The sequence below is a fragment of the Dermacentor silvarum genome, chromosome 7, assembly GCF_013339745.2.
Source record: "Dermacentor silvarum isolate Dsil-2018 chromosome 7, BIME_Dsil_1.4, whole genome shotgun sequence".
Lineage (NCBI taxonomy): Eukaryota > Metazoa > Arthropoda > Arachnida > Ixodida > Ixodidae > Dermacentor > Dermacentor silvarum.
Genome location: NC_051160.1, coordinates 53,988,024 through 54,013,108, shown reverse-complemented (window position 1 = coordinate 54,013,108; position 25,085 = coordinate 53,988,024). Strand labels below are relative to the sequence as shown.

The window sequence follows — 25,085 nt, the reverse complement described above, 5'->3', positions numbered from 1 at the left end:
ACAGTATAACATGTAATTACTTTTTATCCCGGCAACATTCTTTCTCAACCAATCTCTGGTGACACGATATGAGAAACACACGACTGCCTTTCTCCGGAGGCACTTTGTGAATTGAGAAAATATGCCTTTATCGGCTGTCATCTATTATTTTTCGAATACTGGGTGGAATAATTTCTCGAGGCATCTTTCTAACTGTTATCTTGATCAGAAGTCTACAGGCAAACGTCATTTCTCTCGAAAGCCCAGCGTACAGCCCTATCGTCCCATTTTGCTGAGTCCTATACTCACCTTATTTGCTGTCTCGCGCAACTCCTTGTGCCACTATACAACCTGTCAATCCGATTTACAGATTATCAATGATTTCAGCAACCGCATTCAATGCGTAGATTCTTCCTTAAATATCCATTGATATTTACACACATTTAAATGTCAAGAGGATGTCAGCATTTTTGAAGTTGCCGCGTGCTTCAAGAAGCTTGTTTGTTTAATGTCAACTCAACAAATACCTCGGCGGTCAGCACAAAATGAGTGAATCAGTACATCTGTACGTTTACGTTATACTTTGAACTCTGCGCTCTTTGCTAGCTGTCACATTCTCAACGCGTCTCGTTGTGATGCAGGTTCTTCTTTAATGGTTCATACGGTTCTCTGAGGTGGAGCCTCCGATAACCCAATTGAGGGCAAAGCAGTTTGTTGTACAACGCACAAAAACTTTTAATAAAACGAAAAGGATAAACCCATAAAACAAAGACTCAAAGAAATATCACAGCAAAAAACACACTCAGAGCTAGCATGGTATCAATAGCACGCAAGTTCAGGCTGACCACGTGTGTGAGGGCGCGTAATAGTTCGCAGGGGATGAGAGGCGGCGAAACGACTAAAAGACGTTGCCTTCGTCTCACCACAATGTCGATGGGATCGGCGATTGAACGGGAGACCAGCATGCGTTAGCTCCGGTTTGAAGAGGGAAGGCAGGCGGCTTGGCTGCACGGGCAGATGGCGGCGGCGTTCTGGCCAGGCAGCTGGGCGTAGAACTCGGGCCCGTAGCCCGACTGCTCTCGTTCTGCCCACGGGCGCAGAAGCTCGCCGGCCTCGGGCAGCAGTTCACAATCGGGTAGAGTGGCGACGCCCAGGAACGGGTTTCCAGGAGGCCCCGGTCGGGTGAAGGCCTGGTGGCTCGGGTCAGGAACCCAACGGCCCGTCTTCAACTCCCGCTCTGGTGGCCGACCTTCTCCTGGCGTCACTTCCTGGAACTCTCCCTCTCCTCTGCCAGCGCGCCCCGCATTTCTGCCACTCGGCCGATTCGTCTTTTGCTCATTGGCCGCTCAAAGTGTGGTGGTTTATTCTGATTGGATGTCATTTTCTTTTACTTTCTCTAGCGCAACGTGTTCACGTGCCGGACGCTCTTCAACGTTGTCGTCTTCCATCTTGCACGGAATTCGCCTCCGCGCGCGCTCCTTGTCCCGTCTGTTTCTTGTTTATCTTCATTCACCGCACCGTGTCGCGCACTCCACACACGTAACACACTCATGAGATCCGGCTCATAGGATTCATTGGTTTGATTTGACATACGCAAGCAAAACCGCATGACTCCGGAGTACATGCGCAGTCCATACATACATGGAACACTTGGTACACAAGGTTTGTTGCATTCCTCCCTCATAGGACTGCAGCCACTTTGACCGCTGAAATACAACCTGCGACTTCCTCTTCAGCAGCATGAGGACCACAGCGAGTGAGCCAAAACATCGTTCCGAACACTTTGTAACGTGTAGCATTCATGGCTGCTGAATTCAAGGTCGCGGCTTCGATTTCAGAGTGGAAGAACAGTGGTTGCACGATAATGAATCCAAGGTGGTTCGCACTACGACGTCCCTCAATGGTCAACTGCTAAGCTTAGGGACGGTGAACCCCACAATTTCTCATTTAAAACCGCAGGCAGCACACGGTGTAACCCGTTTCTCTCACTTAACAATTTATTGCAAGTTCAGCAATGCATTTGAAGGGACATGCCCGAAAGTTAAGTTCAAAGTTACGTTCAGCACCGAAATGGCGGACTGTAAAAACCGCACACGCAATAAAGGTGTAGTAATTATCCATGCCGCCTATCTTGCAGTGACCCGAACAGCAGTTGAAAAAGATCACTCCAAATTAAGGTTGCCTCCTTGCCGCCTTCATCACAAATTCAGCAATCAGTTCGTGCACAGCTGGAGTGGCGTTATATATAGAGTTCCGTAGTGAAAACTTTTAGTAGACAGATGGATGGACAGAATGCCACATAGGCATCCGCTTGTTCTTGGAAAGCTTCACAGGTGTTTTTATCTGAATATTTACAGACGTGTTCTTCTGAAAGGGACACGTACTTCACAGAGAACGTTAACTCGGATAAAAATTATAATTCTCTCAAAGCTATATTTTAATTTCCTGGTAACAAGTTAATTACCAGAAAAGGAACTATAGACCAAAATTATATTATTTGTTGGCTTAGTGCCAAAACAACAACTCCGGTACGTCAGTATAACGCTAGGCGTTCTGATGTATTTTCTGTTATTTGAGCTGTTTTGACGCAGTAAAATATAAGTACACTCTTCCAACATTTTAGGAAACAATGCAGTGCATCGTAACTAATAAAATATATCTAAGCCCGAGCAGACGCACTCAAGATCTGGTATGACGTCACAGTGAGCTGGTGCGGGAACTTCTAGGCGAAGTCCACCAACCTTCTTTAACTTTTCCATCTTGTCTGGCTTAAAATGCCTCCTCTCACGGTAACAATGTCTATTTTTGATATTGTATAGACCAGAAATTGCAGCGCCTATAGGCGGCTGCTATGTTTTGTTATCGTGATGATGATGGTGAGAGGACTGCGGGCCACACCATGTTTGCGGTGGTTAGTCGCCTTTCGATGGGTAATTCCGAAAGTGCTGCAGCCAGCTTGTTGTCTCAATACTGATAACTGTGCCTTCTTTATTCCTATCACGTTTCAGATCACAGAAGTTTACGACGGAGGTAATTTAGTGAGAGCACCCTGACGGTACCGTCTGCCTCACAGCAGTTCAAACGTGGTCCAATTGGCCGAGATTTTCTTTCTTGCAAAATCTGTGTAATTATACGCGTTCTTTTGTAGGCTTTAGGCACTGTCTTGCAACAGACTAGAGGACAAGTAGTGCACCGAAGGTTTTTTTACAGCGAAGCTGTCGTTGACGAGGGTTCTATGCATTTTTCGTATGCCTTTCCCCTCTGTTCTCTCTCTCGTATGCGTCAACAGATCTGCGTGTGCAAGAACTAAGCACCCGAATTTGATGCAAGATCGCTTCATTCTGTCCAAAAGCTTGTACGTCTCATTACTTGGATATGCGTTTTCAGTAGATCAGTAGGTAACATTCACAAATACAGTAGACTCCAAGGTAGGTAATACGCGTTCCTCAAAGATTTGCCGCTGTGCGACCGGCGTCGGCCATCTGTACGCTCACACCTCGCTGTTTGTCGTCGTTCCAAGCACTTGCGTGCCTATAGTTTCCTACCGCTCTCCCGGCGTGGCGACACCCTCGCGCCTCTCTACTTTCCGCCGGGTGGCGGTCGCGTCACGAATGTCTAGTTTCCTCCAGCTCCCCGAGGTGGCGGTAGTCTTCCACGCGAATGTATGCCGCCGATCAAGACCGGCAATCTAAATAAAAGTGCGTGTGTTTGCGTCTTTCTTCTGCATGACTGCCGTTGGAGATCAACAGAAATGAAATTTGCTCATACCTTTGATCTGAATTAGTGTGTCGTCTCTATGTCACGTGCTAAACTACTTCGCTGGTAATCCATCTTCACGGCAGTGGAATGGCACGTGATTTTTTTAGGACGAGCGTCATACCTGTGCCGTGTGCATGGATTATGCCAAGATATCCATTCATCAACAACCCTACGACAGTATCCACTTCCAGAATCACTGGTATTCAAAGCGTAACCATTGACATGTCAGCGGTCGAGATAAGCAAGAGACGCTTAGAATATTGGAGAGGAAAAAAGCAGCCAAGAGATCGATAAAGCCGGGGTCGTTACAAGCATTGGTAACCGTAGAATACAGAGATAGAGCTTTTAATAACCAGGGAAAAGATTAAGTAGAGATGGGCAAAATGCTAGACTGCGATAGATGTAGTAAAACATCATACGCTAAAACAGGCCAGATGACAATCTCTTTTCATTTCTGTGGACCTCTGCCGCAGCCCCGAACGTTGGTAGGGTGCCGGGGTTCGCCGGTGATTGGACCTGCGCCTTGTTGAGTGCAGATCGTTGTGCATGTCGGATCGCGAAATTACTGGATTCTGCGGGCACATTCGTCCTGAAGCATGTAGCATAACCATACTATATATAATAGTGGTGACAGAGCGTGATAGCGCTGTTTATATGTGGCCATAAAGTACGCTGAACCTCTGCCGGCGCGGCGCTGGAGTCATTGTTGCGAATCCGCATGACCGTTCTTTCAATTCTTTTTGCACATTCTTTAGACATTCTGCATAAATAAGAAGTTTTCGACCGTGCAGCCTTCCGCGTCGGATTTAGCAAAGCCGTGCGCTTGTTTACATCGACATCTACAGCCACAGATCGTTGTTAGCGTCAAACATTAGGAAAAGGTGCATCGCTGATATGAAAAAAAAAGTCGAAACGTCGAATAAAACACACATACCTGCTCATATGAGCCGCGTTATTCCACCGTGAGACGAGTCAGTGTGAGCGCCTGAGCTACTCAACGGCGACTGTGATCCAGTTACAAATATCGGGCTGTTAATTTATTACTGATTCTCGCTTTTATTTAACTTCATCATACTTAGTTTGCGCGTGTCGTAAAGCATTATTAGAGAAAAATGTGCTCACATAAGCGCTCATTTAAAGGCCGTGTTGTTCTCCCGCAAAAACGCGGATGCCATATCGCTGACACCGTTGGTATACAACTGAGCAAGGCGGCTGTTTATGCGGCTGTGCCGAATGTACCGTACGTCTCTTGTTTCGCGTTTGACGCAGAGATAAACAGTATATCTCAGGAATCAAGAAATGCGTGAGCATACCAACCCGTACAAACAGACCCATCTACGTTGCGAATACGAGCGGCAGCCTACGGGAACTGTGACCTACAGATGTTGGCACAGCCGTTGGGCACAGCGCTGTGTCGCCGCTTGCAGATTATTGTGTACGCGCCGTGCGAAGCGAAGAGTAGTTTATTTCAAATTGCTAAGGCAAGAACTGAACTATAAAAGCAGTTTCCTTCATTCTAACTTGCTTACTTTTCAGTACAGGTCCGCCAGTAGCGGGTGCACGAACTCGACGGAGCCAGGCCTAAGCTTCGCTGAAATCAACATTGGCTCAAACTTCATGTGCCCGGCTTGAGAGGGTCGAAGCCTTGCGCATTTCAACTTCGTAGGCATGTTTTGACTCACTTTGAGCGCGATTATTTATATATACCAACGAAGGCGTTGCGGCTATCGCGTTATCGGTTCGACGGCCTGATTTTCTCGGTGCCGTCGACAAGAAAGCCCGTCGCAGCACCAAAGCCAGTCTTACGCTACGCACACTTTCAGTACTGCACTGACGTCGAGCTACCAGTGGAGTTTCAACGCGGTACACGGCACGAGTTGTCAGTAGCGCGCGTGCGAGCGCTTTTTTTTTTTTTTTTTCGGGGGACGTTTCCCCCAGATGGGGCCGCACGGCCGCGCGCGCGACCCTCCCAAAACGTTTCGCGACTAATCCGCCAGGGCAGGGCGCATGCGCCGTCGGGCCGTGAGAAAGGCGGATTCATCGCTGCCCCATTTCGAAAGGAACAGAAATCACCATCACCATCATCATCATGGGTATTGCATGGTGACGTAGGGTGGGCCTCTTATGAAGTCAGAGGTTCACTGAACAGAGTTCAGACGAAATACTGAATAACACGGATCATAAAACATAGCCTACTAGAGTGTATAAATATCTGTTCCTTGAAAGCGAGGACACGGAGCGGAGAAACACTGCACAGAAGTTGTCAGCCAAGTAGAGGGCAGTTCGAAGCACAAGCAGCCAACCGCAGTCATTAACGAAGTCAGCGAAAGACAGGGACGCTAAACTGGATGCAAGGGACTCGATTGAAAAAAAGATAAGGCCAGTCAAATTTCACAAAGACTACTCAGGAAAACAAATTTAACGGATAACACAAAGTTTAGCGCTTGGCATATTTTGAGGCACAATTGGCTGCCTGAGGAAAAAAATGTAGGTGCATTCACGCTGTGAAGGTGGCTTTTAACGAAGCCGTTGAGATTCACCAAAGGAATTATTAAAGAAAAGAATGTGCGGTAAAATGCAGTGTAGAAACGTTCTTGGCTGAGGTCCGCACACCTCGAAAGCAGACACGGCTTGTCCGGGGAATGCACGAACCGTAGCGACCGTCCCCGTTCCAGAAGCGCTAAGGCTCGAAGCATAGCAACGTTAACTACAAAGTATTATGGGAAGAAAGCTGGAAATGAAAGGGGATGGAGTCATAATAGCCGCAATCAACTTTCTCTTAGTAACTACTACCTAATGTTCTGCATGCACACGCGCACTTGCGTGTGTGTATTTCTGAATATCCGCCTACGCACTGCAACTTCTAGGAACTCCTTCAAAATTATTTCTTACGGGAAGCGTGCGCCGCCGATCGGAAGCACAAGTTACGCATACCACGGTCCAAGATTTTTCCAATATTAAAGTACACGTTCATAATGAAGAGTTTATGGATTATCGAGGACACTTCCCATACACTGTATTTATTCTAATACAGGAAACACCGAATGTATTTTTGAGCTTTCATCGAGCGTGTGTTATTCGTAAAAAGTAGCACCCCGTGGTGATGTGGTGCTGGGCAAGTGAATTGTCCTAAGCGCACCTGCAGGACGTACTCTGTAGTTGCCAATACGAGTAGCCACAAAAACTACAAAAGAAAACTGTCTACACGACTAGAGCCGTCAGGCTGTTGAGAAAGCAGTACACTACCTTCATATTCGAGAGATAAACAAAGACATAGCTCTCATGAGAACTGACAGCATGGGAACAAAACATATGCAATGAGCTGTCACACATTACAAGTAATATTAAACATGAGTAATGTGAAATTCCATTTCTAAAGCGACTTACAGCTGTTCATCAATACGCCATTGTATATGCAGCATCGTTATATTGTGCTTAATCTTTGACAAATTTTATCGAAAATACGAGACGTACTAACAGTGCCGGGTGCTAGCATTAAAGATAAGAGTTAAAAATAGCATATTGCCAACATAAAACTGTTTATTACATGCCCGAATCAGTACTCAGCCAGAAAAGTTTAGTCCGGCGGAAGCACCAAGGTCATTTTTATTAAAGCGCTACCAATTGAAAAGTACCGTTGACGTCGAAGCCAGATAATATATTCTACATGTGCAACGCACCGCACAAACGAAACAACTTAATCTGCGAACCCCGTGAATGGAAAGGCGTGAAAGCAACAGACACAACTGCGCCGGCGTGTGCGCTTGAGAGCTTTGGTTTCAAGGCAAAACATTACACGTAGACTCAAACACAAAAAAAAATACTTGTGAGATATCCGACCGGAGTTTTGCGTCAACGCCCGCAACACACATGCACGCACGCGCCATCGCCGCTTACCAACGACAAACACAGACGGCTTTTTTTTTTTTTTTTCGAGACTGCTACACAAACAGTCTTGCAATTCCGAGACATTTGAAGCTTCACTTGTTAATGATGGTAACATCGTCTAGCAGACATTTTACAGAAGTTATAAAGAAGTAACGAAACTGTAAAAGCGTTTTATGAAGCGGAATGGTTGTGCAGAGCATGAACTCGTTTCATGATGTCCACTAAGAAAAGACAACAGCGTTGGCCACCGTTGTTCCCTTGGTGGTTATCATCCAACTACCACTTGGTGTTCGCGTGACACGACGTAGTAATCACACCAGGAGATCAAGGAAGGCACATCAATGCAGGTCTATACGGTGGACTTTCAAATGACTACGCAACCTCCGGCGCGTTATGAAAAATAAAAAATACAAAACACAAATGACACAAAAAAGAGCCGGAAATAAAGCAGTACACAGTTTCAAATGGTCCAAAAAAAGGACCTTTTAGAACTGAAGCGCCTATATCGTAAGACGTCGAAAGCAAATCGAAAGTTCTCCAAAACTCCCCAACATATACATTGCTAATGTTCCTATCATACACCTCTCCATCAGAATCCCGATCACATATATATTCTAAAAATGGAAACGCCATAATTAAATGTAAGAATACACGGACACTCAAATAGTTCACATGTGTCCTCATCGCACACCACCTCGTACGCATACCTGAAATCAAACGAAAAAAGAACATTTCTTCACTGGGTTCATTCTGGATCCTTTCGGACAATCGTAAACCCTGGCGAAATGCTGAGAATTCTGTACCAGCTTGTTGCAGTCGGCGGCCATAGGGCTCGAGTGGCCGGGTGCTCCGCACGTCATGTAGCAGATCGTTAAGAAGAAAACTTTCCCTTCTGGCAGATCTGGGCTCAGTGCAAGATGTTCTCCCTCGCCCCCAAGAGTTGTTTCTTCGAAGGCGGACATGGCGATTTCGAGTGCGGGTATTTCCGGAAATACGCTCCTTGACCCGGATTCATTGAGGCAGCGGACTTTTTCTTCATAGGCGGGGCGACTGGAATGCGACAAAATGGAGTCGACAATTGATTCGGCGGCCTTCCATTGGAGCCCTTCTTCGTCGATTGACCTGACCAGCTGCATGGCCATGAGGAAACCGAGGCCGCCGTAGAACATGGCGGCCGTTCCGTTCCTGTAGTAAGCCGGAGCGGCAGCGACACCAGTGGCCACATTAACGCTGTTGAAAACGTAGTCGTAGTCAATGTACAACGGGAAGTTGTTGCCGAGCAGGCGTGACGCATCGTTGTAGTCCGTAGTCTCGTTCACCTTGCCCATGATCCTGCGCGTCTTAATCCAAAACTCAACGATCGATGTTTCATTTTCGGAGACGTCTGCGTATATCTTCTCCAAGGCATCTTCAGCCAGAAGCGACTGCGGTGGCCACATCCATTTGTTAACCAGTGCCAGCTTGTGGGCCAAGCGCACTTTGTTTTCTTCGGCCAGCCAGGTGGAGCTGTTCACTTTCCTTAGAGCCGCGGAGACGAGACCGTCGAAGAGCGCATCGATGTGATCGCACTGTTCATCAGTGAAGCTCGCAGCGACAGCAAGAGAGAGCACGAGGACCTTGAACGAGGCCTCCACGTGGTGGGCACAGAACGCAGGACGGTAGGTCTCCGCCCTCGACTTGCTTCCGTAGCGAATCGTCAAGAGGCTGAGGTCGCCGAGCGGAGCGTACAGCTGCATAAACTGCCACGTGAGGAGAAATTTCAACTTCGTGTCCCCATACGTGGCCACGAGTCTGGCTAGAATCTCGAAAAAGCGAAGGTCGCTTAGAATGACTTCGTCTTGTCGCGTCAGCTGCGGCTGCAGCGTAAGGGCTTTCTGAAAGTTACGCCACAAGCCGCCTTCGTTGGGCATCATCGCGTCGAATTCACCGAAGCTGAGCAGAGCAGGTTTCTTCTGGTCGCGCACCGAGCTCAACTGGCCGATCACGTCTCCCTCCATTGCGCGAATAGCATTGATTTCGTCATCAGTCCAGGCCAAGGCAGCGTCATGTGGAAGGTAAGCCGCTAGGAACGACTTCATGTACTGGATGTAAGCGCCTGCCACGACGCGGTGTTGTGTCAGGATTATGGGAAGGTAGGCGCCGGGCCTGACCGCAACACGCCGCCTCCCGCTCGATGATCGATGGCCATCAAGTATGGTGACGGCGAGCCATAAGGGTGCCTGCCACTTGTAGGCAAGCAGTACAGCCAAGCTTACTGCCGAAACGTCTTCATTCGAAATGTTCCATTTGGTGAGCTGATTGCGCACAAATTTGTACATCAACGGAGCACCGTTGGTCGACGATGAACCGGCCAAACACATTTCGTACATCGCCAGCGGCTTTTTGCCTACGGGGAGTTTGAGCGAGCCACGCCGCAAAGTGCCGCCGAAGTGCCGGTACCAGGAGTAGCGCAGGTTGTCCATGACCGTGGTGACTTTCTCGCGAAACTGCGTCTGCTTCATGGCCCAGCTCGAGCAGACGAAAGCCGAGAAGTCGTGGCACGGGTCGACGCTCAGGTTGAGGCTGGCCTTGAGGAGACTCGCGTGCACGAAGCAGTCGTGTGTGTCGCAGATCTTGTCGTCGGTGTAGTTCTTCTGGCGTGGCAGAATCACGGCGAAAAGAGAATGAGCGCGATGAAGGTTCCGCAGAGCAAGGCCAAACCGATTGCTGCCCAGCCGCCAATCATGCTCGACTTGGCCTTGACTGGTTGCGGGCTCCTATTCTGCAGGGAGAAGGGCCAGGCAGAGTCAGGTGTAAAAAAATACATTCCGTTATTTGCAAAGCGATAACTCCACCAGACGTTTGTAGCTTCGTGCGAGCATGCAAGCGTGTCATATTATAAATTTAACATAACTGATAGTGCGCGGCCATAGGCACCACTACCACCATCGCAGTAAACGCTTTCGGGGAAAGGGATGCGAGAGAAAATATTGCGCGATTTTGACGCCTTGCCGGAATCGGTTGAAGCGAATCTTTCGTTGGTGTTCTCGCAAAACTCGCTGTTACAAGTAAAACGCACACTACGAAGTTGGACACAATTTTACCAGGCAAAGCTTCGCTCGAACTAAACTTGCAGTGCTCAAACATTTGAATCCTGTACAGGATGACGAAGGAATGAGGACGACGGTACGAATACGATGGCGTGAAAACGACCGGATGACGACGAGGCAATGACAACAATCAAAATGGCATGACGAAGCTGCAGTGTCGATGACTGTGGAGGCAGGGCGAACACTGTACGACGACTACGTAATGACGACGATGGAATTTCGACGGCATTATTACGACGGCGTGCCGATGACGGAATGATGACGACTGCACAATTACGGTGGCCTGATGATGATGGCATGATGACGTAGAAATGACAACGCAATGAATGCGGCTGAGTGAAGACGATGCAACGGTGACGACGGCGTGAGAACAAAGAAAGGATCACAATGGAATGAAGGCGATGAAGTGATGGCGTGTTTTTGTTGAAGCCCATGTCCTTATTTACCTGCATGATGTTGTATCCTCAGTTTCGCTTTCAATGTGTCTGATCCCAAGCGCCACCTCGCGCTCAATGTTGTATGATCTTTTGGTCAAGTCTGTTGGCGCAGTGTACCGCGCCGTGTTCCTCCTCCTCTGTGCTGATTGAACAAAGCACTCAGTCGTTGGTTGGTCACCGAAAAAAAGTTAAGCCGAACAAAGATAACTCACAGTTCTGAAAACCTGAAAACTTTTGCTTTAAAGATGCCTGCAATAATGTATACGTACCTGAGTTCTTAAAACAAATACTGACTTCTATTTTTTCTATTGTACGATGGTGCTCACAATACACAACTCGTCTCGGAGATGTGAGCGATATTTTCCTTCTGCATGAGGATGCGTCCAGTCCACCAAACAGGTTGAGTGGTGCGATGTTTAAGCGTGATGAGTAGCCGCAAGTCTTTTTCAGGTCATAAAACAGACTGCATGTAGAGTGCGGCATTGCCACTGCATTTATTTATCATTTGTCCATCCCCCTTAAACTTTAAATGATACGGGTTCATAACTTATTTCAATTCTTTAAACCGTAGTACAACTGACATTATTTATTGTATAACTGTATACATTTTATGCATTGTCCTGTATAAGACATTTACGTTGTCTTTAAGTACTCTTGCTTTACTTAAACGTGGAGAGATAGTTCACTTTCGTTTAAAGGTCCCGTCACCAGGTCCGCCCATTTCGAACCGACAAGCGCAGTTCATACAATGTGCGCTAACGATCACGCTTGCAAAGTATCAAACCGCTACGCGCCGCGGAAGGAGAGTAAACTTCAAACCAAACGCCGGCGCTGCTCTTCCGCCCAGAGAGTCGACGTCTATCGTATAAGTACCTACGTACATGCTGTGACGTCGCTCATAGTGACACGTGACTAAGAATTGAATATTCAAGTCAACATCAATTATTTGCTTGATCTGTTGCTTGCGGTAGAACGCTACCTAGAGGGCACGTAACAACTTCCACTCTATAACCAAAATGTGCTATGTGGCCAGGTCACGGGCCCTTTATGGGAGGGGTGATGGTGTACCCTCAGTTTCGCTTTCAAAGTGTTATCACTAGCGCCACCCCACGCTCAATGTTGTATGACATTTCGGTCAAGCCTGTTGGCGCAGTGTAACGCGCCATGTTCCCCCTCCTCTCTGCTGGTTGAATAAGCACTCAGTCATTGGTTGGTCCTCGAGCAACGAAGTCGTCGTTCTATCTGCGGCGCTACTCGCCCCGGCCGTTAGGCTTCGTTCCGTATGCCTCGCGTGTGGCTGCCTCGTCTGGGTTACTGCTCCTCACCTGTTTTTAAAGGCCGCATCACTTTGTGCTACAGTTGAAGCCGGATATATAGAATCTGAAGATCACAAAAAAGTTCGATATATAGGTAATGCGATCTATAACATTAAAAAATCTATACACACATGAGGCGTTTTGTTTTTAAGGGCCAAGTCCACATTAAACGGACCTGCGAATAACGCAGTTGTTTACTACTGGCAATATGCTCGAACTTGTTCCAACAATTTTTTGTCAGTGCACTCATGTCACCAAAATACCTCAAAGCTATATTGCAGTTAAAATGTATACAGCCTACTATGGCCGTAGTTCAGGAGTAAAGTTTGTATTTGGCTCTTATAGATATTTAACAAAGTAATTGGCTCATTTTGATTGAACCACTTATTTGCGCTTGCATCGACTACCCCCCAAAAAGACTAAATATCAGCGCATGGGCAATATCGCAATACTTTGCGACAAACTTAACCTCACCAATCTGTCTTCGTCGGTAGCATCCTCTGTTTGGGATCACTTCTATTCGAGGAATAGACCGGGCCCCAATCTCTTTATTTCCGTCGTCTTCCATTTGAAATGTAGCCGTTTTTGACCAAAAACACGATAACAATTAACTAGCACACGTGAAATCAGACTGCATGCAGGCATGCTGGTTGCTATGGTCAAGAGGCGTTCACGCAGCTCTGGTTGAATGGATCTGGCTCACTTTGGTTCAAGTACGTGCAGCACTTGGCTCATTTTTGATTCGAAACTGTTTTTTAAGAGTCCACGTTACAATCAGAAATTCACGTGTTTTGGACACAATTATTAAAATAAAAGACACCTAGGTGTACTCTACGTTTCCGTCAAATTTAGCCCAGTTTCGGTTTCTGGATTTGGCTCTTTTAGAAAAAAGACTCCTCATATTTTCAAGGTGATTTTACTGCTGTTCGTTATACGCAATAATTCGTTATATGCAGGTTAGATATATCCGGGTTCCACTGTATATCCAACACTAGTTGGCACTATACCTGGTAAAGGTTAGTTGTGCAACACAGCAGCAAGCAGCTTCATAGTAGGGATCAGCGGTAACAAAGGTTCGCTTTAAGGAAACTAGCACCATTTATTTGCAATCTCTTGTTTTTCGGATGAAATGTGTGCTCGATTTTCAGTGCAATTATCTCACTGCTACTGAACACCGAGCGATGCCGTTGGGAAAATTTAAACTGCTTTTCAATTTGAGCTCTCCGAAAACTTTCGCAGTGGACTTTATAAATTTTACGATTCACAGAGCTTTGCCGCGCCGTCCATTCCCCTGCACGAAGCTCTAAGCACCGATTTCCATAGACTGGCTCAATACGGTCCAATCAAGCCTCACACGAAGACAAAATACACGGGCTGCTGGCGGCGCAATTCGTTACGAGTTAGCCGCATCGCTCTCGTCCTGGGAATAGAGTCCGTCCGTGTGATTCCAGCTTTAGCTGTTGCCTGGTGGCAGTGTATATTTTTCGAAGATTAAAGGAAGGCGCTTTGAAGAAAAATTGGGTGGGGCAGGGGAAGATAATACGGGTATAACTAGGGGTATAACTAGGGGTATAACAAGGGGCACAGGAAAGCTTCGGTACGGGAAGTTGCCACAAACTGGCTTGGGGTCTAATTGTTAGTTAAACAAGCCGCATTTTTGTCCGAATTAATTTTGACCACCTTCATTAAAATGAGGCAACCCGGTGGGAAATCCAACCCACATTTCATGCACCTGCTTGAGTAGGGACTTCGATGCAAAATAGACATCCCATAACGCAGAGTTAGTGCATCGCCGATGAAAGCACAAATGTCACGCACTCTGTTAATTGACAGTTTTCTAAGCCACGTCGAACACCTGTGAAAGCGCGTACAGAGCATAGGATACCTCTATTCAGTGGTGCGTGCGCGGCTGTCTGTGAGTTTATCCTCACTCGGTTCTCGCGTGCTGTCTGTTGATGGGCCAACAGAGAATTAATGGTCCGAAAGAGAATCTTAACAGCGCCACGAAAGTACACACGAACGTAGAATATTTTCATCCCATGCGTTATGCGCCAAATGCTATCAAACAACACGAACACCCCCAGTGCGAGGGATCTTCCCACCTATTTTCGTTCTCTTTGATACAAAATTACTATCTTGATTCCAGGACACACTTAACCCGTTAAGCGAAGTTGCTAGCTGCGTAAAAAAGCTTGTGTTAATGGCGTGTTAATGGTGTTTTTTTTTTACTACATTAATTTGAGTCTCGCTCAAAGACCGACAATGTCCCCTGCTTACAATCAGCGATTTCTGTGCTAGCCATGTCAAAAGCAACGTCCCGAGTAAACCAACAGTTCCAATTAGAAATTTGGACAGCTTACGATGACTGCCATTCTCTTGTAGAAGGATTCTTCCAGCTCCGGGGACACAGCTAGAGAGGCCCTGGGACGCTGGCGCCTCGTGGTGTTCGCGGTCTGCATGGTCGGTTGTGCCACTTTGAGACCCTTCTGGTCTGCTTCAAGCACCGTCGTCCGCACCTCGATAGTTGTAGCGGCCGCCATGAGGCCTGTTCGACTAACCGGTGGACCCTCGGTCACCGTGCCTCCTTCAGGGTTGCCCTCTTGCGCCCCTGCCGCTTGTCCTGTAGCGGTGCTTGGTGCCGGAAGCGGACCGGGGGCCTTCTCTAAGGATCCGTCCGAGACAGGGATCACACTGGATGTCATCAGCACTGCCCAATACGACCGGAGACGCGTACGCGCCCTCGGCTGTGACCGTGGTGCGGGTGTCAGGAGACAACGTGCTCAAAGGGGACACGGTGCTCTGCGGAGACAGAGCCGCCCCCTCCTGGCTCTTTGTGGCGTTCCCCTCATGGCACCCTTCTTTCGGCGGTGAAACCTGGACATGTCGGGTGAAGTATGGCGTCAGCAACGAGTCGGAGGCGATAGCTTTCAGGCTCTTGAAGTCGATATCAAGATCAAATCATGCCACTCCGACAAATGCCAGGGCCGAAGAGTTTAGTCTCGAAGAGTTTAGTATGCGTCTTGATTAGGGCACGGTGTTAGTATTCGGTGTAACGACCGACCAACCGAGCAACGGTGGGCAGGCCGGTTGGTTGACTGTTTGATTCACTGACTGATCTTAAGGTGCCGAAGCAACACTTGGTCTCTGAGACGTGCTGTTTGCGATTAGGTTGCCAATTTTAAGCCTTTAAACAATCACTGGTACATGGCGCAGTTTTGCATTGAACGCGTATGACAATGCAGCTGCTCCGTTTCGTTTCCGTATGGTGACTACATGCTTAGCGCCAGAGTATGCCACAGCCCCGGACCCACCGCGGTGGATGTGGCTGTCATCTTTGGCAAAGAAAAAAAAAGGTGGGAGGATGCCCAACATATTCTTTCGCTCGAACCTTCTCCCCAGGCAAGGTGCACGCGCGCACCCCGAAAAGCTGTCTCCCATGTGGCCATAAATGTACCCTCGGCAGATAAAGTTGAGACGAAGCAGCAGAAAATAATATTTCTTCTGTAACAAAAGCTCATCGCGCAAGTCTATCGCTGAATTGCATTGATCGCAGACGCGAACATGTGCTGTACCACTCAAATTCAAACTTATACATGCAAAGTTTGAGAAGAAAATAAATTTTAGGCACATGGTGGTCTCGAAGCTTTTGATCGCGACTGTGCCATCGGTCTCGTGATCGCCTGAAGTATACTAATAGTCAAAATGTACGTGCGCCATGAGTTCCAGTTGATAATGTAATTCATAGCCAGCGTGGTCCGGCGCTTATATCCCCAGCTCCTCTTGAGAGAGAAGACAGCTCAGGCACATTATGTCTTTTCAAGTTGATTTTTATGACAGAGTACTATCTTACATGCATGACAGCTCCTATTTTCGGCTATAAACCACAGTTAGAAGCTGGAAGTAACATCCCCACGGTGCGTGGACATTGTAATCATTGTCGCTCTTTTGTTATAGTAGGCCTCGCTTCATAAACATAGTAATGAAGGTGGCACACCACGTGGCGGATTGCTGTGTCCACACAAGACCTCTCTCAGTATTAAAAACACATTTCATAGGTGATTCTTGTCGCCTGTGAACGCATGGGTGCCTAGAAAAACGTAATCCTAGCTTTCTCGGAAGCAGTCAAGAATACAAAAAAAAACTGCTTTTTAACCCTCCGGACTTTCATATATCGGGTGAATATTTTAGGCACACACTTGTAAAATAATTTGAAGGTTTTAGGATAAACGTCCATTACAATGTGGGAGGAGTCTCTGGAGGACGTGCCGGCGTCTTTTGCTTTGATTTAAGATTTTATCCACCCGCAAATATAGGAAGCTTTAAATCAGGGCGAACTCCGATTTTTGCATTTAAATACATGTAAAACACTGAAACACTGTTATAAGGCAACTGATAAAACCGATTTGACTAACAATTATTCTACTTGAGACAGAAATATTTTGGATACTCCGAGATGCAATGTTTTGATTTAGGATGTCAAATTTTCTTTATCTCGAAGAAAATTGGTAAGGTAAAAAGATTGAATTGAGAAGCTTACAAATATACAAATCTAAACAAAAAAGAGATATTGCTGCTCTACAAAGGTTTGGGTCACCTCAACTGAACAAAGTTTATATATGCATATACCACTTACATTAAATTCATAGTGCATACTACGGTTTTGAAAAAGGCCAACCTCACGAACTTGTTATATGTTTCAGAGATTTCTGCAAAAGGCATGAATTTGGTTTATCGGTAATATATCTTTTCAGACGGGGCAGTTTACACAACTGCGATGCTATTTATTGCTGAAATAGAGTAGGAAACTGTGTACTTGAAACTGTGTACTTGTAAGAAATTTGGAGATATTAAGAAAATTAAGTGATTCATGGCATAAATAAAAAATGCGCTCCCTAGAGGTACAATATGCAGTTGAGAAAAACAATTTCTGCGTTCCAAAGTGTTTACAAAGGAATGTCCGAGCCATAGCTTCCTCTTAAACCAAAGGCTTAAACTGAGCAGCGAAAGGACGAATATTTCATTCATTTCGTTTCTTTCACACGGCCACTTTATGGCATTAAACTAGACGATATACCCTACCTCAATTGAAATGCACGCATCCATGCCCAATGCCGCAATAAAGCTGAATTGAGAGACCTATGGATATGTCTGTAGATTTAAAGTTTACTGGTCAACAAGCGGGGGAATAAATGTGGCGTTCCTTATAGTTTCTCCCTGGACACAAGATGCGAAATTAAAACAGCGACCATACGACGTCACTGTACCACTATATGCGCAGTCTTTCGTCGATGCGCTGTTTATTATCAAGAACAAGACACGCAAAAGGGTCATTAATTTTTCTCAGATAAATATCGGCGTTCTTCGATATAGTACAAAACACGTGCCACGATTCAAGTGTCCAACATTAAAAACTGACACTGGCAAGTTATTCGTAGCCCGGTTTTTACCGTTTCTTGAACGGGGGCAGTCGTGGCCGTCCCATGCACGATCAAGCGCTCACGTGACGGGGAATCTGTCGTGCGTGGGCCCTGGTCTCCAGAGTCCTCGGCGTTCAGTTGTCCTCCAGCGGCGTTCCCGTTCCTCACTCTGTGTGACGCGGAGGCAAGGTCCGCGACAGTCGTCAGGTGGAGGCTGCGAAGGCATCGGCTCGACACGTGGGAAGTCTGTTTCCGTGGACGACTGCGGCCTAGCAAGACGGGTGTCGGTGGACCACAATTCCACTATGTTTCCGGCACGGTTTTCGACACCGGTTGACGCTGTTCCAGCCTCCGGACAGTCGTCTGTCACCTTTTGAGTAGCATCGGCCTTCAAGGCATCACCAGGATCGCACGTGGCGACGCCGCTTTTTTCTGCCGGTGCTGTGGTGGTTGCGTTAGGAGGCAGGACATCGGTCGAGGACTCGCGCGTCTGCTCCAAGGCCTTGCATGACTCTCGGCGGCGGTGGCGGTTAGCGGTCTTTTCACTGCCGCGTGACGTCTTTGATTTCTTGCTGGACATTATCGGAGCTCGATGGAATTGTTGCTATCAACGTGAGAGGTTCCTGAAGGCACGTAAGCCAAGTTGAAAGCAGCGTCCACAAACAAGCTTCAGATTTTTTGGGCGAACGAAACCCTTGTCTCCGACTGCTTCGATAGGCGGTGAAAGCGAGGCTCGAGCTGAACGAGGGCACGCGCTTTCCGCGTGAATTCTTCTTCTTCTACTACTCTCCAATTTTTGCATAGACGCCTACAGCAGCGGATTTGTCAAACAGATTCTTCAAGTCACTGTAATATTCTGAATAGGAGAGAAAAACGATCTTGTACGTTTGCTTCGAACTAGGGTGAATACTATACAGTTGGTCCATCAGAAAAGCATTTCTGTCAGTTGCCTTTTTAGCATCTCCATGCTTCTTTTGTGTTGAGTGTTCCTAAGCGAATTTGCGCCAGCCATTACCCTTACGTGATAGGTTAGAATTGTTCGGGTCCATCCAGATGGGCGGGTGCAACGCCCAAATAGATAGAGCCTGACCCATTTGTCCAAGTGTCGTTAAAACATCATCCGATCTGTCGAATGTTCCCTTTGTCCGCAACTGAGCGGCATTGTATGAACAACTCCCTAAACCATTAAGTGAATATGTTTGCGTGTTTCGTAGCGTTTGTCCGTTTTTTATTATGATGCGCGTTGCCATATAGGACCAGGTATTAAAGTGAAAGACTATCCTATGCTTTTTGCCAGTTTTTGTGTTGATCGGCCGTGGTCGGACTTTCACCTTCGATACCAAGGAAATGATTCAAGGTCACGTGCTCGCACAACCGGATTGCGGGTCGCGTTTGTCGCGTAACGCAAATATTGCAGCTCACTGAGAAGCATGTGCCGGTGCGTGGGTCTTTAGCCATGGGCTTCTTGGCTTCCTATGCGCCACTACCACCTACATCTACAACCCCGACAACAGCTACTAAGCCCAATGGCCGCAAGAGAAGCACAGAGCTCCTCCTTCGTCACCACGGCTCGAACAAGGCCAAAGCCCGGATCCGCTCTGGTCCGGAACTCATCCGGGTTTGCTGACAAGTAGCCGGTGGTTAGTTTTCTTTCTTTAACTTCATTGTTTCGTTCTTATCCCTTTGATTGGAAGCGTTGGTTATTTATAAGGTGATGTCTGTCTCATCTCCGGGCCACAGGGTTACCCTCTGGTCTGCTTCCATTTGCCCTGAGGATCTAACGGTGGAATTGTGCCTGCGCAGTGGAACCAATACCGTTTTGTGGCTTTAGTACCTACTAATGGACGAGCTATTCGTATGAAGAACCCCAAGGCTTTTCAATGAGAAGTTCGGGCAATATATTCGCCCTTCCACTAAATAACTGAAGTCCGACAGTTTGGACGGGGGGGGGGGGGATCTTTGGTTGTTCACCAGACCAAGTCCGGAGTCACCTACTGCGGCGTGCTTATACGATCGTGGTTTCGCTAGTGCACCCGCAAAATTTAAAACACAGAAGCTTTTTGGTGACACTCAGTAGCGTGGCACAATCATTTGCCACATTAAGGTCGGATCATCAAGCGAAGTGTCGGAAAACATCATTCTAGATCCAAAGTTTGAACAAAATTGCTGTGGGGACGTGGTAATCAATCTTTTTTTTAGTTAAAGAATAAATTGATCAAATATTGCATGCAGGTGTGATTTGTTGTGCAGATATCGTAACTGAAATCAGTTTTAACCTGTCTGTTATAGTTTGAGTTACAACACTTGAAAGCCTCTAATGGTCATCCCCAAATTATTTACAGATAAGTTCGTCAAGATTTTTTCACAGTTATTTTCAGGCCCATCCTGTGCAACAAAGCTGTTGCTTTGTTCTTTAAATGCAGAAATGAGCCCAAAAAATGTTTTTGAACTTTCCTATATACCTATTGCCTTACGACTTTTGCAAAAAAAATCATTATATATTTTCTATCAGGTGCAGATAAAAATGGACATCTTTAATGCACTCATCAATTTTTCAGATATAAGTGCAAAAGACAGATTGAATTTGTCTTCATTCGTTTCTAAATGGCACTGGGATGACTGAAAGCAACTGCACAAAAGAATGGAAGCTGAGAAAACGGGGCTCAAAGATTTATGGGCGATTATGGGCGATGATAGGTGAAGATGAGCGAATATTTCATACAATACCGCGAGCATGTGTGACGGGCGTATACTTTATAAATTATTCATGATATCATTTCGTATGAATAGTTTGTTTGCACCCTTCCAGATCTCTGCTACACTTGAAGTTACGAGGCTTTCCATATAAATACTGGCAAGATGTTCGTCTACGACATTCCTGCAAACGTTTATCGTAGTGGCTGTGATTTCCTATAACACCTGCCCTTTCTACTATGTATATACTACCAGATATATCTTGAGTAGCCCCTAGCTGTCATTCCTATTTCTTTGTTAGTATTCGATTTCTTCTTTGCAACTGCATTTAATTGTGTACGTGGCTGTTGCCGATACGGTATAATGCAGAATTCTGCTGCTGTTTTTATTTTATCATACAGGTTGCTAAAGATATTAAGTGATCTGTCTTTAGGAGTATGCATCCTCTCGCAGTGTCAACACTCCTTATTATTGCGATAGCAATTATATGGACACTCCAAGCGCATTTTTGCCGTCGCTGTCGTCATCGCCGTCGTCTTCCCAGTCGTCGCCGCCGTGAGGTTCCGTATAAAGTCCAACGGCGATAAAATCTTCGCCGCGCGCCGTACGCTGTATGTGCTAGTGAAGACATGCGATGATGAGCCGGCATCCGCAGCTTAAATGGACCTTGAACCACTTTTTATCAAAGTTCAGAAAGACATTTGAAGTGAAAATAGACTATTTCAGAATCACTTTGCCGCAAAAAGTACCTCAATGCGTTCAGCAGAAGCGGAATTATTGGCAGTCAAACACGGCCTCCGCTGTGCTCCCCTTCCTCCTTCAGTGCCTTGCACTGCAAAGGCAGTGGGGCGGGAGGTGCGAAGGAAGTGGGGCGGAGCCACAACGCTCCGCCTCCGAAACGTCACCGTAGCGTGCAGTTCAAATTTCATTTTGGACTTCCGATTTTGGTGCCTACGAAGCGCTAAACGTAAGCCAAACGCGGTTGTCCTCAGCGAGCCGCAGTGCGCTTAGCCACTGGACTCGTGGCGGCACCTTGCGGCGGCCGCGGTATAGCCGACCGCAGCGACCAATAGCAGCCGTGTACTGGAGTGCACTTTATTACGAAATAAAGCACACAGAAAGAGCGAGGATCATGAGGTCTTTTAAAACGAAAGCGTTGAGAGAAAGGTGACTTCGCGTTCCGCTTGCGAGCTCCACGGACCGCGTACGACAGCAGAACTTGGCTAAGATGTTCCCAACAGCGTATTGTCACGCGCCTTGTGAGAGAACTGGCGACGCGACGTTTATTGAGGGTAGAGGCTCCTGAAAAACACGGCGCTGGGGGCTGGCTATCGAGCGGGCGGAGAAGCACGCGCACTTCTTTCTTCTTGTCCGTGCCTGCCTCTTAGCACTGTACCCACTACTGCTGGTGGCATTTCCCCCCTTCCTCGGAAAGAGCATCGGCTCGATGCTCAAGAAGCGGTTTTAGAAAAGGAGGGGGAAACAGCATGGGCAAGGCAGGTGCTCGTGCAAAGGACACAATCACAGCTAGAGGAAAAACAAAAGCACAGCAGCGGGGAAGCGCGACGGGTACAGTCTCAAGAAACAGAGAGGTTGCAAACAGTAGCGTAAGTAGAAAGATGAATAAAAAAAATAATAATCACGAACGCGCAACATATGGTTTCATGCGCACAACGTGAACTACGTCAGGGCGAGGTTGTTGTCTACGCCGTGTTTGCGCCGCACTGTCTGGAACGACTTCGTAGTTCACGTCACTAATGCGGCGCAGCACTTTGTATGGGCCAAAATACCGGCTAATCAACTTTTCACAAAGGCCACGGCGGCGAACAGGGGTCCACACCCACACTTGGTCTCCGGGACTGTAGCGCACTTGCCGGTGACGGATGTTATAGCGCCGTGCATCTGCATGTTGCTGCTCACCGATGTGCAGCCGCGCGAGCTGGCGGGCTTCCTCAGCGCGCTCAGCAAATTCTTCGGCGTCAGTCGTTAGGTGCTCGGTGTCGTGACACGGAAGCATAGCGTCCAGCATCGTCTGTACTTCGCGGCCGTAAACGAGGCGAAATGGTGCGAACCGTGTCGTCTCTTGTACGGCGGTATTATACGCGAAGGTCACGTAAGGCAAGATGCGATCCCATGTTTTGTGCTGGACGTCGATGTACATAGAGATCATATCTGTGATGGTTTTGTTTAATCGCTCCGTAAGTCCATTGGACTGCGGATGGTAAGCAGTCGTCTTGCGATGCCTGGTGTTGCTCAATTGAAAAATTTCGTCCATGAGCTGTGCCGTGAATGCCGTTCCTCTGTCTGTGATTACAGTGGATGGGGCACCATGACGCAATACAATGTGGCACATGAAGAACTGTGCTACCTCAGAAGCCGTGGCTCGTGGGAGCGCCTCCGTCTCGGCATAGCGGGTTAAATAGTCAGTGGCGACGATCACCCACTTGTTGCCGTCGGTTGACAGGGGAAAAGGCCCAAGAATGTCCAAGCCGACTTGGTCGAATGGCTTATGAGGTGGTTCGATGGGTTGCAATAACCCGGCGGGCTTCAGGGGTGGTGACTTTCGTCGCTGACATTCACGGCAGCCTTTAACATACTGTTTTACGCTTGCCGCAAGCCCGGGCCAGTAATACATCTCGCGCACTCTAGCAAGCGTTCGTGAGGAGCCGAGGTGGCCAGATGTAGGCTCGTCGTGGCAAGCGAAAAGAATATCGTCCCGCAAGTCTTTGGGAACTACTAGAAGGTAGGCTCGGTCATTCGGGCGGGAGTTCTTCTTGTAGAGCAGATTGTCTCGTAGACAGAAGGACGTCAAGACGCGACGTAGATGGCGTGGTATGGATGTGTGACGGCCCTCGAAGTGGTCGATGAGAGGTCGAATTTCAGCGTCGTCACGCTGCCATTTGACCAAGTCCGACGTAGTAAGGGCGCCCAGGAAGCCGTCGTCGTCCTCTGGCTGTCGACTGACAGATTCGGCGGGAGCACGCGACAACGTGTCGGCGTCTTCGTGCTTGCGGCCAGACTTATAAACTACAGTGACGTCAAATTCCTGTAGCCGCAAGCTCCATCGTGCCAGTCGGCCTGAAGGGTCGCGTATGTTCGCCAACCAACATAGAGCATGGTGGTCTGTCACCACTTTAAAGGCACGGCCGTAGAGATAAGGGCGAAACTTCGTGATCGCCCAGACGACCGCGAGACACTCTTTTTCTGTGGTAGAGTAGTTCGCCTCGGCACGGGACAGCGAGCGGCTAGCATAAGCTATTACTCTTTCAAGGCCGTCTTGACGTTGGACGAGTACTGCGCCAAGGCCGATGTTACTGGCGTCAGTATGCACCTCGGTGTCAGCCTCTTCGTCAAAATGAGCCAGGACGGGTGCTGACTGCATGCGTTGTCGTAGTTCAGCGAAGGCCGCCTGTTGCTCATGCGTCCAGGCAAATGGCGTGTCATCCCTGGTAAGGCGAGTCAGGGGTTCCGCAATCTTCGAAAAGTTGTCGATGAAGCGGCGATAATACGCACACAAGCCCAGGAAGCGTCGGACGGCCTTCTTGTCGGCAGGAGGAGGAAAAGCTGCTACAGCGGCAAGTTTGTCGGGATCGGGTCGAACTCCTTTGGCGCTGACGACGTGTCCGAGAAACTTGAGCTCTTCATAACCGAAGTGACACTTTTCTGGTTTAAGCGTGAGATTAGCCGATCGGAGCGCTTCTAGCACATGCCGCAGGCGATGAAGATGTGCTCAAATGTTTCAGAAAAGACAACTACGTCGTCAAGATACACAAGGCAGGTCTGCCACTTCAATCCAGCGAGGACAGTATCCATCATTCGCTGGAAGGTTGCTGGGGCAGAACACAACCGAAAGGGAGCACTCGAAATTCGTAAAGGCCGTCGGGAGTCACAAAGGCAGTTTTCTCGCGGTCTCGTTCGTCGACCTCGATCTGCCAGTATCCACTTTTCAAATCGAGTGACGAAAAGTACTGGGCATGCCGCAGTCTATCTAACGAGTCGTCGATACGCGGCAGTGGGTACACGTCCTTTTTAGTTACGTTGTTGAGCTTCCGGTAGTCGACGCAAAAGCGTAGCGTTCCGTCTTTCTTTCACAAGAACGACCGGGGTCGACCATGAGCTGTTAGAAGGTTCGATTACGCCATCTTCAAGCATCTCTTGTACTTGCGTACGAATCGCTTCACGTTCCTTTGCCGACACGCGGTAGGGCTGCTGGCGTATCGGGCGTGCGTCGTCGCAGGTGATGATCTTGTGCCTTGTAACTTAAGTCTGGCGTACCTTAGACGAGCTTGCGAAGCATTCCCTGAATTCAAGCAAGAGCTCGTGCAGTGCCGCCTGTTTGTCTGGAGATAACTCTGAATTAATGTCGACGTTGCCTAGTCTTGTCAGCCATCCTCACTGGTTCAGGGGTAAAACATTCAGCAACGTGCTCTATTTCCTCGGCAAACGCTATCGAAGTACCGCGGAACAGGTGTCGATGCTCGTTACTGAAGTTGGTGACAATCAACC

The 25,085-nt window shown here is 47.8% G+C and overlaps 1 protein-coding gene across 1 annotated transcript; it reads right to left on the bottom strand.

Moving 5' to 3' along the window:
• Positions 1 to 8,306: 8,306 nt before the first annotated feature.
• On the bottom strand, positions 8,307 to 15,170 carry LOC119458864 (endothelin-converting enzyme 2). Its single transcript, XM_037720726.1, has 3 exons — positions 14,829 to 15,170; positions 8,430 to 10,259; positions 8,307 to 8,333 (listed from the first exon to the last, which is right to left on the bottom strand). Exons 1-3 carry the CDS (start codon positions 15,168 to 15,170, stop codon positions 8,307 to 8,309), a joined length of 2,199 nt encoding a protein of 732 aa, XP_037576654.1.
• Positions 15,171 to 25,085: the final 9,915 nt, after the last annotated feature.

Excerpts from the sequence above, each read along its gene's own strand:
- LOC119458864 (XM_037720726.1), bottom strand. The coding sequence starts at position 15,170 with ATGACATCCAGTGTGATCCCTGTCTCGGACGGATCCTTAGAGAAGGCC. Across the intron at positions 10,260-14,828 it reads ACAAGAGAATGGCAGTCATC|AAGAACTACACCGACGACAA; the intron begins GTAAGCTGTCCA and ends CTGCCACGCCAG. Across the intron at positions 8,334-8,429 it reads CCGCCGACTGCAACAAGCTG|GTATGCGTACGAGGTGGTGT; the intron begins GTACAGAATTCT and ends GTTTGATTTCAG.